Below are 13,708 nucleotides of genomic sequence, written 5' to 3'. Positions count from 1 at the left end.
TTCTGACAAAGAAATCAGCCTAAGTTGCAGTATGCGTACTTGACTACATAATCCTTAAAACTGTCTTTTTTCAAGAACTAATTAAAGCACCCCAGAACGCCCAGAATGCACCAGATTGTACCATGGTTTTCATAATATTCCGAGGGGACATGCCCCCGGACCCTACTAGCACAATAAAGAATCCATATGGATAGATGGCTAGCTACGCCCCTGTATGATCCCCTTCAAGTGCTACTTCTACACACATGCAAGTAGACCGAAGGGGCGAAGCTACAGACTATTTGTGGTGCGTAAGTTTATTTATACTCGCACTCGGACCTTGCCAATTTGGCGAGTGCTCCGAGAAGATTATTAGTCGTTTAAGTAGGTTTTTGGAACATAGTGCTCAGACAGAAAGTAACGCTGGTTAGAGCTACCCTGGTACTTTTACATACACCAGTGTATAGCACTGTCACACGGGACCCCCATTTAACGGACCCCATCCCGGAAGACGATTAGTATTTTTAGTGGGGTGGCGGGGAATCGAACCTGCTATCCCTGGATTGACAGTTAAGTGTGTTATCACTAGACCACGGATTCGCCGCGCAGACGGTTGCACAGACGGAACAACGAATATATGTAGCAGCCATGAAATATGTGTGAGGGTGTAATTTAAGGGGATTTTATCAGTCAGATAATGAACAATTTATTCGGCTTAACACATGATAAGAATATAGGATATAACATTGTTAAATGCAGAAGGCCAAACCATGGTTTGGCCAAAATACGGTTTGGTTAGGGTTACATCCTTTCCAAATACAGGTTGGTTAGGTAGGCCTTTTATGTATTTTTGTAAGGCTTTATGTAAGAACGTTATTGCCATCATTGGAGAATGGTGTTTATTGAAGGCTTCTATATAAAGCTTTATTTATTATATTTATTTATTTATTAATTAAATTATTTATTTATTTATTTATTTATTTATTTATTTATTTATTTATTTATTTATTTATTTATTTATTTATTTATTTATTTATTTATTTATTTATTTATTTATTTATTTATTTATTTTGTTTATTTATTTATTTATTTATTTATTTATTAAATTATTTATTTATTTATTTATTTATTTATTTATTTATTTATTTATTTATTTATTTATTTATTTATTTATTTATTTATTTATCTATTTATTTATTTATTTATTTATTTATTTATTTATTTATTTATTTATTTATTTATTTATTTGATTTTTTTTTTTTTTATTATTATTATTATTTTTATTTATTTATTTCTTCCCAATGGCTAATAAAAACGATAGAATCTGGGCCTATTTCGTAGGTAGGGTCGGGAAATCCAAACCCAAAGTATTGTTTTAAGCCTCATATCGTGAAATATTTATTAAAATGTATGACAAATACTGTCACCTATGGGTGTGTGTGCAAAATTCGCAATTCACATTCAAAGCACTGAAGTCATACACAAAAAGTGATAACATCATGAAGTAGTATTTCAATGTATAATGTTGTTTGACCACTGTGTCATGTTCTACTTGTCATTATTCGTATTGGTAGTTATTGTGTACTCATAGAACATTTGATAATTGCTCGAACTTGAATGAACCTTTTCACATTATTAACCTCTTCACAGAAGAGCAATGTACTCTCTGTCAGACTTTGAACAGGATACAGACGTAAATAATTATCCCAAGTGAGTGTGCATGATAACAGTATGGGCGGGGGAGTGAAAGACCCCCCCCCCCCCCCCTATTAGATTTGGCCGGCAAATGGATCTAATTTTAATTTTAAATTGATACCTTGACAATCTAAACGCTGTTATATATACATACATATTTTTTCTGTCAACTTTATAAGATGTATTAAAGTATTTTTGAATGAATGGTTGAAATGTATCAACGGTTATATATGGTATTGTGCCATTTCAATACCTCAATTAATTATCACTTTTAAGGGGTTTGACTGGTGTCCCCCCCCCCTCCTCCCCCCCAATTATAAAATCTTGGAACCGCCACTGAATTATACTATAGATTGGTATTGCACTATAAATTTAAAAACTCGGCCTACAAAGTCATTGCATTGAAATGTACTTTCCCTTGTTAAACCAATGATTAAATGTTATCTTATATATTAATTTTACTTGATCAAACTTCAAAAAATACGAGTGAGAACTTATGTTGTCGTAACAGACTGAGTGTTGATTGAATGTATAAGTGAAGCATTCTGACTTATTTGAACGGTCACTTCGTACTATTACTCATCATGCTCGGATCAGGTTCATTAACAAGGGTGTATCAAAAACATGTATGCATGTGCAGATTCATGAATTAACGTTTGAGGGGGCGCAGCTTAAGATCACAGCCTTTTGGCATTCACCCCGCCCTCTGAACCGAAATTGAGATAGCTTAAAATCATTGCGGGGGGGGGGGGTACATTACATGTATCCCCCCCATCTTATGACAATCATAGTCCAAAATGGTGCAATGTCAGCTTTTTGTTACTTTTTCTCCGATCATAAAATTGGACGCATTTAGGGGGCTTGGGCGCCGGGTGCGCCCCCGGATCCGCTTATGGTTTATTTTCTATCAATGTACTGAATGGGCGTAGGGGACAACTGAGGTATATAAATAAACTGGATCTAATCCAACCAATGGAGTAGGAAAAGTTGTTAAATTTCGTCGAAGGTGGTCCGAGCATCAAATATATATCTTTAGAAAAAAAGCCGGCCTTGTATATTTTCCGGTTGGTTACTAGTTTCAAATGGCTTGTCAAGATCTTTCGATCTCTCCCTTATATGCCAACCGTTTCAAAGTTCGCGGCCTTAATCACCGACGGTATTTGGGGCCTTGTGTACTAAACAGTCTTTGAATACAACCTACATTTACAACTAATGAAATTGTAGATAGGCAATGCATTAGGTTTAATGACTTGAATCATTAACATTTTCAACTTTCGTGGGTGTTAAAAGGTCCGCCCACTGTCTCTCATCCGATACACAATCCCTGCGACAGATTTTGCGTTGACAATGTATCAGCCAATGAGGTTGAATTATTTAAGTCGCGACGCTCACTCCGCCCATTCATGATCATTAAGATTTTAATTCATGTCATCTATAATTACTACCAAGAACCAAAGTCCCATATTGACCGAATAATGGCACGGTATCAAATGTGAATGGGTTACGGAAGAGTCACAAATGTGCAACACCCCTTCTATGCGCCTTTCTATATTTTGCCCACGCGGGTGGGTGGCAGCTACACTAAGAGTTTTTAAACAAACTGTTATGTTTGTCTATATCCCACCCATTATGCAGGGATATTTAGCAAAATGTCTGAGGTGTTGAAAGCAACAGAAATACTAAATGAAAACAAATGCCGGCAAAGTCTATTTTCCGGTTGGTTGTCCCAATCGGCATTTAAAAATTCTCCCCTATATGCCCGCCGCCCCGCCGGTAGGGCAAAACATTTTTAAAGCGTTCTGGGTGTGACAGAAATATACTGGTCACTGTATTTATTTATGTTCAAGCAAACGCCGGCGTTACTCGATCAATGCTGATCCTGACAAAATATAAAGGAAATAGACAAGAAGAGTTTTACCTAACAGTTGAACTTATCATAAAATCAAAGTTTTAAAAGAACAACGGCTGAAATGGTCACGAGAGTGATTCAATCGGAACAACTCGGCCATTATCCAACAGTCTATCTCCAACCCTGCCGGAGATGGCCGAGTTGTTACGATTGGAAAGTCATTAATATCAGCGTCCAAGTGTCTGAAAAATCGAATTAAAATAAATTAGTATAAACAACTTAAGCTTGTACTAGATCTGTCATTATTTTTGGATAATAATTTTGATTTTTCTCAGATGTGAAGTGCGTTTGGCTATCATCAATTTATATTTAGAAGTATCTCATCGCCAAATATGGATTTTTATCACAACTTGGTCAGTTTTAGGATTTTGTTACTTAATCTAAACTGAAATGTTTGTTTTACACTTGACTAAACCAAATCAGGAAACATTCCTTTCCAAAACAGCATCCTGACGGTGTCGCATTATTTTATCATGTGATTAGTGTGTTTGTAACAGATTAAAATAATTAAACCAAACACTATTTTATTTTGACCCCATATGGGCCTGGATTCTGTATGGATTGAGACTTTGTATATAAAGATCAGAGGACCCCTTCAGGGTCGAGCATGCTTTTCTCTGAAGGGATCTGTTGGTGTTTGTTTCACGTCACATGTACACTAGCTTATATAGCTTCTTGTTGTTGTTCATTTATTTTGATTATATCAAGGTCTGTCCGAGACTAATGGTTGCAGTATGGCCTGACCCCGCCACGACATAAACCTGTTTAAATGCCATTAGTGACATATGGCGCAATGTCATTTTTATGCCTTTCTGAAAATTACGTTTTTTGTAATCACTGGAATCATCATTGAATATAATACTTGTGAGGGGAGTATGTCACGGTATCGTTACCTATTCAGGTGCATTCGGAGCTCCTCGGCCATTTTTTCAAAAACAACCTCGGATGTATGCCGGTATATCTGTTGAAGTAGTCCGTATTTTTTTGAATAAAAGCATTAATTAATTGTAGTGTTTAAGAGTTGTATTCATTGCTCTCAGTTTAAATTGATTGCCAGTGAAGTGTATTATTGCAAACATAATTACGATTCCCAAGAGTTAAGTCATAAATTTTAACTACTAAATAAGATTACTACGCGATCTATTTGCAGCGGACTTAAACGTACCACTTTTTAAGTATGTAAACCGTCCATATACATCCGAGGTTGTTTTTGAAAAAATGGCCGAGGAGTTCCGAATGATTCAGGTGTTGAGAAGGTCCGGAAGCTCTGTTGGTAGTGCACTCGCCTTGTTAGCGAGGGGTTCCAGGTTTTTCTCACCCTGTGACACAGACGTGATATAAGTGACTATAATTTGCCTTCAAATACAGACATTAGAATAATTGAAGAAACATAGTGCGATACAAAATATCCGGGTGCGATACCTCAGCTCTTTTGCGAAATAGACCTCTTGGCTCTTGTTACGTGCTGGTGTAAAGTACTGATACAAGGGAAACAACTCTCCTGGTTTGAGCCAGTACTGAGTACACCATCAAAATGCTCAGTGCTATGCAAGGGGGCTACTGGAAACATATATTATCGTCTTTCTGTTTGACGCGGCCGGGGTCTGAACCACCGACCTTTCGCTCCCATAGCGACGCCCCACCACTGTGTTATCAGGGAAGTCCTTTGGATGGCATTTAAGTTATTTTTATGACCATACATCATTGACTTCGTCCATTATATTGGTTAAATATAGATAACAAATAATCCGATTAGCTACACCACACTGAGACCCAATTAAACCAATATTGAATACCTGCAACCTTGGTTGTAAATTATTTGTTAAATAACGACATTCTAGCACTGTGTTTTGGTAGTAGTCAGTGAATCTTAAAGAGTATGTTTTCTCCTTTTTGCGTCTGACCAAGTTAAAAAAATAAATAGCAATTGGTCCGACAAAACACTGACCTTTTACGTTCGTTTACTAGTCTGGAAGAAAATAACCGATCGACCGACCCGCACTCAGTTGGTCCGACAAAACACTGACCTTTTATGTTCGTTTTCTAGTCTGGAAGAAAATAACCGATCGACCGACCCGCACTCAGTTGGTCCGACAAAACACTGACCTTTTATGTTCGTTTTCTAGTCTGGAAGAAAGTAACCGATCGACCGATCCGCACTCAGTTGGTCCGACAAAACACTGACCTTTTATGTTCGTTTTCTAGTCTGGAAGAAAATAACCGATCGACCGATCCGCACTCAGTTGGTCCGACAAAACACTGACCTTTTATGTTCGTTTTCTAGTCTGGAAGAAAATGACCGATCGACCGACCCGCACTCAGTTGGTCCGACAAAACACTGACCTTTTATGTTCGTTTTCTAGTCTGGAAGAAAATAACCGATCGACCGACCCGCACTCAGTTGCTCCGACAAAACACTGACCTTTTATGTTCGTTTTCTAGTCTGGAAGAAAATAACCGATCGACCGACCCGCACTCAGTTGGTCCGACAAAACACTGACCTTTTATGTTCGTTTTCTAGTCTGGAAGAAAATAACCGATCGACCGACCCGCACTCAGTTGGTCCGACAAAACACTGACCTTTTATGTTCGTTTTCTAGTCTGGAAGAAAATAACCGATCGACCTACCCACTCTCAGTCTACATACATGTAGGTCATGGGAGCGGAAACAAATACTATTTAAGTCTGGTATTGTTCGACCATTAAAATAAATTATGATGGGAAATCAAAGTTGTTAGTGAAAAAATGTTATTAGTTGCACGTTGTTTCAATTTATGAAATATAAGCGTACTGGTTGTTTTGCATAAACTCTTTTTAAAGCTGCACTCTCACAGATTGACCGATTTGACAACTTCAAGTTACATGTTTTTGTCTCAGAATCAGCTGGCTTTGGCATCAATGTTTCAATCAGTCATATAAGATAACTCACAATAGAACAAATCTCAAGTGATAGAAAATGCCGAAACTTTCATTATTCTTAAAGCATAAGTAACGCTTTTAGCCACAAAACATCCATTTTCGAGCGTACATATTAAAAACTGCGATCTGATAGTTTATCAGCAGTCTTATATCACCTGTTTTCAGACATTAGCGCAAAATTCAAATACAAAATATAAAAAAAAGTTTTTAAAACGGGTATTCTATGAAAGTGCAGATTTAACCGCTCGATTCGAATAAATTTGCATTCACTTTATTGTTCTGTTTACGGAAATTTAAACTAGGCGATCTTTACTTGGCTAGTTGTTCGTTTCTACGTTTGAATAACTAAATGTCGATCGAACGACCCGCACTAAATATAAGGTACACTACCGAAGGAAAGGAAACAAATAATAATCTAAGTCGATTCTATTCAAAAAAGATTTGTGACAGCAAGAATTGTGAAAGGCAGTAGGCTGAAACCGATAAGTGCATGCCATTACCTAAATTGGTGAGAATTAATACAATAAGGTAACTACTAAACCTATATGTACAAGGAAATATGAACATTGATTTTATCTCGCAATGACCGCCGAAATTGGTTAAAGACGTTGTTTTTTTTGTAGTAGGTAATGTATGGCAGGGTCTTTAAGTCAACACATTTCCATTTTATGCGTGATTATCTGCATTTTGCCACTCGATTCCTTATCAAAATTAAATTAAGAGAATTCGGCTTGCTTTCAAATTCACATTTACGTGGCAATTAAAAATAATTGGTCGTTTAATTCGCACTTTTTTAAACACCATAAGTTCCATTTTGAATCCCCGGCGCATAAATTATTTAAACATATCCTGACAAAAAATAGATCCGACGATACCTGATTTTTATTAAGAATTGTTGGGATAAGAGTGAGGTTTGTGCACATAAACTGGTTTAAACCCCCAGTAAATTTACATTTTACCGACCGTTCCAAGGCGGTACTTACAATTCTTGATAAACATACCAATTATATATATAGTATTTATGCACTGTGCTGTTTGTAGAGTTGTGTGCTGTTCTATGTTTCTTGTTTGTGAATTTGTGTTCTATGTCTTTGTCGTTGCCCATTGCCACTAAACCGGGTTTATGTTTAAACTTTTTGCTACTGAGCATGTTTTTGTAGCTTTTTGCATATATATATTGCGATTCTTAAGTATGTTGGCCTGCGGCCTACAGCCTACACATGTGCACTCACATGTTTAATGTCCGTGGCCTTTATTCGTGTGACATTTTTATTTTTGCACGTTTCATGTTTGCTGCCATGTTGATGCTAGTGTGTGTATGTGAGGTCATATAGTACACAACAATGTCATGCTGGACTTTGACACGCGCGACGTTTTGAGCGACAACCAGTCAGTGGTGTGGTGGTGTTAGTAATTTATACTCCGGGTTCCGGCGTGAGCACATTAAAGGGTGACAGTTCAACCACCGCACACCTATCCTGGGCAGACTATCAGGCGGTTAACCAGTACTAGGTGTCTTCATCTCTGCAAGGAACTGAAAACTTCTGTACATGTCAGGGGTACAGTGCGAATGGTCGTAGAAAGTATTTCATAACCAAACACAACAGAAGTGACCTGGTCCGCCCGGGAATTGAACCTGGGTTGTCCGATTCAGAGTCCAACGCTCTACCGATTGAGCTAACCGGGCGGACCAAACCAGTCAATAACCGCAGAAGTACTATTTGACGTTCCGTAAGGGACAGTACTCGACCCCGCTGTTGTTTTATCCTTCATCAACGAATTTCCTTATGTTATCAAATCTTTGTCATTAGAGTTATTTGCTGACGACATAAGTCTTTGCAGTCTTATGTGTGATCAAGATTGACAATGATAGACAGCTCCCCAATGATGAGCTTGCGGCAAAGAAAAAGTGGGAGGAAACATGGCACATGAGCTTCAAATCTACTGAGTGTTTTGTTAAACAAATCGTCCCCCATTGCTTAAAAGTCATAGACACCCATTACAGAATCGAAGGCCACACACTTGAAGTTGTTCACGCCAGCAAATACCTTGGAAACACCATTACTGAAAGCCTCACCTGGGAAAACTGCACACAAATTGCAATATGTAATATATTTAAAAATATATGCTGTTATTTTCAGGTCACCAGTACATTTTTATGTTGTGCAATGTTATGTTTGTTTGTTATTCATTTCGGAAAATAGCTAAGTGTGCTAATGTTTCTTGATATCATATACCCGACTTTAAATAAAGATTCTTGTATTTTGTATCTTGTACACTATGCGCTGCCACCTCGCCTAGTATCGTTGGTGTACGTACGATTACATGTTTTAAATTGGGAGGAAAAGTGCGCCCTGTGTGGGACTCGAATCAACGACCGCCGAAACACTAGCACGGCGCTCTTACCAACTGAGCTTACATGGCTGCTGCTTATAACTCACTCACACTACACTTCAAACCAACTGGACTTGTTTTCCGGTGACAAAAAAGTTCCAACCATATATATATGCATGTGAATCAGTAATTGTCGTGACGTGTATGGGTTAACTTAAAACATCATCTACCTCCGTTTTAAGACCTTTAAATAATTGTGAATTATATATTCCTCTATTTATCATAATATATCATGGTATGAAGTGGGATTTAACGTTTAGTTCAGGTCAATAACGATCAAAATGTGTATATAAGTCATCTTTGTATTTCCTGATCTAATGATTTAGTTATATGTAACCTATACTATACGGTTATGGGTTTTTGGAGTTGCTATGACGGCAGTGATACAAAATGGCGGACACTGAGCCAGCTGTAGAAACTGAAAACACTCAAGAAACACTAAAAGAAGAGGATGAAGAGGATGAAGTTAAAGATGTAGAAGAGCTCAGTGAAGATGCCGAGGCATTTAAAGAGGAACTTGCTAAAATAGTAGTGCATCCGCCTACAATCGATTTGTAAGTATTGTGTAACATATTTTCGCGACAGACATTTTGTAAACAAAACTAAGCATATGTCATGATGAATCGGTGATAGTCCCAGTATTAACTATTTATTAACAAAAAAATATGAGAAAGCTTATCATGCATACTAACTCAGTAACATACTGAAAGGTTATATGAGGTTTTAAATTAACAGTTGTCAAAATCTTTGATGTTCAGCATACCAATATAAACCAATATTACTTGTGATAGCCTATGATGTCAAAGTGCATATATGAAAATGTTTTCAATGCTATCAAAGTTCTTGAATGTGGAGAATTTTACTGGTAAGGAGAATACAAGAAACTTATTGTTTTAAACAATAAAAGAAAATGATCTCAATTTTATATTTCAGAACACCAAAAGAAACATTTGATCCTGCTGAATTTCCTTCATCTTACAAGGAAAATCTTCCAAATGAAAACTTGGTCCTCCAGTTTGCTGAGAACTTCAGAAGACAGTTTGTCCATCTGTATCGGGACAGAAAGCCACTTCTTCTGAATCCAGTCAATGAATGCTTTGTAGAGGTACAAAATTACGGATAATACTGATTCTCATACACAATACAATTGCTTACAGACATCACAAAAAGTTGCTTTTTCAAAACCTTTGTTGTAAATATTACATTTACAAGAAACAAAAACGTATTAAGATATTAACCAGTTAAACTTGAACACAATAGCAGTTCACAGAGCTTTATTTGACAACATATTATTAAACCAGCCGAATTACTTCTGGTATCAACTAGACAATTCACTCTCGTGTAAACAAAAGGTAGCCATTTTTTGACACTCGTTCTGTGCGGTATGCATACCGAAAAACGACATTGGATTCGTAAACAAATGATTATTTGACAATATTATTGATAAAAACGTGATTTTCTGTTAAACAAAATAAATTATTTTTACTTTTAAGCGGCGTTTGATCAATTGATCAAAATTGAATCTTCATTATTTTTTACATCTGGCCGGAAAACTGTCGGTCAGACGGACCGACCCATCAGAAATTTAGTTGGACCGCATCAAAATTTACCGGTCAGGACCGTCGGACCGACAGTTTCGCGATGTCTGTGCTTAACAGCAATATAACCTTTAGATAAAGCGGTATATCAGGTGCAGCAACAGGGGAAGTCGTATCAACACAAACTTGCACCACTACGAAGTAACGCAATAGAAAGAGAAGTCGCCTCACATATTTATTATATAGGCGGTATGGGTAGATTCATAAAAGTAGCTTGTCATATAGACTATATTAATTTACCATTATAAATTCATCATATTATAAAAGGTAAAAAAAATACCTTTAAAATCAATATCAAATATACATTTTAAAGTTTGACAGAAATAATATGTACTATATAATCCATATGTTAGGCGACTTATCCATGTATGGCTGAACTTCTTAGTAATGCGAGTTTGTGTTGGTACAACTTCTCTTGTAATCATAGGTGCCATCCTCATCATCATTTAGTATTTGAGTAATTATCAATGAAAAAAATGAACATGGAATAGTGTAAAAAAGTTTAAAGAATAATATATTTTTATCTGTAAATGAGCTGGAAAACATTTTTATATGTTTTTTTCAGCTTATTATAGATGACCTGTCATTACCAGGCTTCAGTTTTTAGCTCTTCTGATTTTTGAAAGAAATGACTACTCAAATGTGTGACTCAAAAGCATTTAACTGCTTTTTTCTTGCAGAAATTTGTTTGCACAACAATCCGTCCAACACAGCTTGAGTACAAGGAGCTGTATGACTGGGATGGGGCAGCAGAGTTTGTAGCTGACTATCTAAACTTCGAAACACTCGAACCTCCCTTTGAACTGGTAAGTCACTGTAAGCAAAGCTGGAAAGCTTATTAACGTGTATATGGTATTGCAAAATGTCTAAATGTTTTGAAAATCATTGTAATAATAATTTAGGGCCAATTTTGTCGTAATCCTGATAATTTCACTAGAAAGTTCATTTAAATGTATATGGTGTTACTGAATATCTGAATGTTGGTGTGTCATTGTCAATCAATTGAGGACTGAGTTTATCTTAACCCTTTCCCTCATACACAAGTGGCAATGTTAGCCGCCTCTTGTTAATCCCCTTGTTATATAACCTTGTATAAGGGCATACATGAACTATGAAGATATCAATAGAGGAGTAAAAAGCGATATCTATCAAGCAAAGGGTTGATCATGATGTGCTTTAAACAGAGTAAACATATACATGCATACATGCCATATCCCCAAGTTGGGGGAAAATCTCCCGGAATTCCGACCCATCCCCTGGAATACAAAAATATAAAATAAATAAACAAGAACATTTTCTTTCAAATAGCTCAAGTTTGACAGTGGAAAGCATCAATAATATTATGGGTGTAAAATTCCATGAAGGACCATTATGACTAAGTCCAAAAACAATTATAATTAGAGTCTGTATTTATTCTTATATCATAAATGTAGATAATTCGCCAAATTTCGCTGCGAAAAATCCCCTGGTGTAATATCAAAATCCCCTGGAATTCAGACCCAAATCCCTGGGAAGCGTTAGAAATATGGCATGTATGCATTTATAAAAATAAACATAGATATTGGAAATACACTGAACGTGTTTCATATGCAATTGGTTTAACTTAGAACTATGATTTTTTTTTAAAAAGAAAGATATTCTGATGCTATTTTCTTGTATGTTTTCAGCCAAAAAGATTACTGTCCCCAACCACAGTATTGAAGCGCCAGAAGGGAAACTGTTTTGAGTACAGCACACTACTGTGTTCCCTTCTGATAGGGGCGGGGTATGATGCCTATGTGGTGAGCGGATATGCCACAAGGGAAGTATGTCTGGCCGATGAGTCCAGAGAAATATGCCCTCTACTGAAGAAAAAAGAGGAGGTGTGCTTTTTTAATTTTTGTTAATAAATTTTTGTTTGTTTTCATTGTATTTAGTTCAACATTCTGTTTTTTGAAGAAACAAAGTCAAGGTATTATCATTGCCTTGGTGTTGTTGTCATCAGCCTTATTCATTTTTCAAACACATATTGGCCCCTTTGATAACTAATTAAATGAATTTATTTAAGGAAAGAATTGTGGGATTGATGTCATTATCGGGTTTGAACGCAGTTCGGCTGGTTAAATTGTGTTGAGTCTGAAAATGACATCCCTTCGGCAATTCATTCCTTATATTAACAGAAATAGTTCATTATTCAATTAAATAATTGTAAAAAAAATCAATTATTTTCTCACCCTGATTTAAATAGAATGACCCGACCAAAACTGGAACAATTTATCAAATTATGTCACAATAATGCGGAAAAAAATCAATCAATTCAAATCAAATTAACAACATGTTGATGGGGGCCTGTTGATACAAATGAAAAAACAATATAAACCATTTTGGATTTACATATAAATATTACATTTATCAGGTTTCTTGTTTAAACAAACTAAACATTTTTTTTAAATCTTACTGTAAAAAGCAAAATTTATAACTGGTTTTAAAAATAATTTATTATTCTTCAACTTAAATCATGTTACGAAATGTTTAAACGAAAAATCTCAGTATATTTTATCCACCGCAACTGTATTGAATAATTTAAACAGATAAAAGAAGAAGCAAAGAAAAAGGAGTTAAAGAAATACACAGTGAAACCACCCAAGGATCTACAGTCCAAGTTCGAACTGAAGCAGGCTGCCAAGGCGAAGGCCGAGAAGGATAAAGAGGATGCGAAACATCGTACCGAGGAGGAACAGAGACAAGCAGTATGGCAAAAATGTTGTTTCGTTCTATTTAGGGATTTGTATATTCAAATATATCTTTAAAGTTGCAATCTCACAGATAGAGTAAGACTATTTTGACAGGTTCTTATTAGCTCGACTATTCGAAGAATAAGGAGAGCTATACTACTCACCCTGGCGTCGGCGGTGGCGTCGGCGGTGGCATCACACCTTGGTTAAGGTTTTGCATGTAAGCACCTTTAAGTCATTATCTCAGTAAATACATCAGTTATTGCATTAAAACTTTGGATATGTATTCCCAACTATCTTACATACTAAATTAATGAAGTTAGATAACAATTATTTGAATATAATGCAAATAATAGGCCTTTATTATTCGACTTAGAAATTCCGGTTAAGGTTTTGCGTGTAAGCACTCATATCTCAGCAACTACTTGAGGTATTGCATTGATACTTGGTACAATGGTACTCAACCATCCAACCTACTAAATTAACTAAGTTAGATAACT

General features: G+C 36.2%; 1 protein-coding gene across 1 annotated transcript in view; it reads left to right on the top strand.

Moving 5' to 3' along the window:
• The first annotated feature begins 9,282 nt into the window (after positions 1-9,282).
• LOC128209668 (dynein regulatory complex subunit 7-like) overlaps positions 9,283-13,708 on the top strand; it is a 34,939-nt gene continuing 30,513 nt past the window's right edge. The window contains exons 1-5 of the mRNA XM_052913806.1: positions 9,283-9,450; positions 9,830-10,001; positions 11,175-11,300; positions 12,162-12,356; positions 13,065-13,223. Of these exons, the coding sequence (XP_052769766.1) occupies positions 9,287-9,450; positions 9,830-10,001; positions 11,175-11,300; positions 12,162-12,356; positions 13,065-13,223 (816 nt within the window). The 5' untranslated portion in view covers positions 9,283-9,286. The remainder of the gene's footprint in view (positions 9,451-9,829; positions 10,002-11,174; positions 11,301-12,161; positions 12,357-13,064; positions 13,224-13,708) is intronic.

The sequence above is a fragment of the Mya arenaria genome, chromosome 11 (assembly GCF_026914265.1).
Source record: "Mya arenaria isolate MELC-2E11 chromosome 11, ASM2691426v1".
In the NCBI taxonomy this organism is placed as follows: domain Eukaryota; kingdom Metazoa; phylum Mollusca; class Bivalvia; order Myida; family Myidae; genus Mya; species Mya arenaria.
This window is presented reverse-complemented; position numbering and strand designations above follow the sequence as displayed.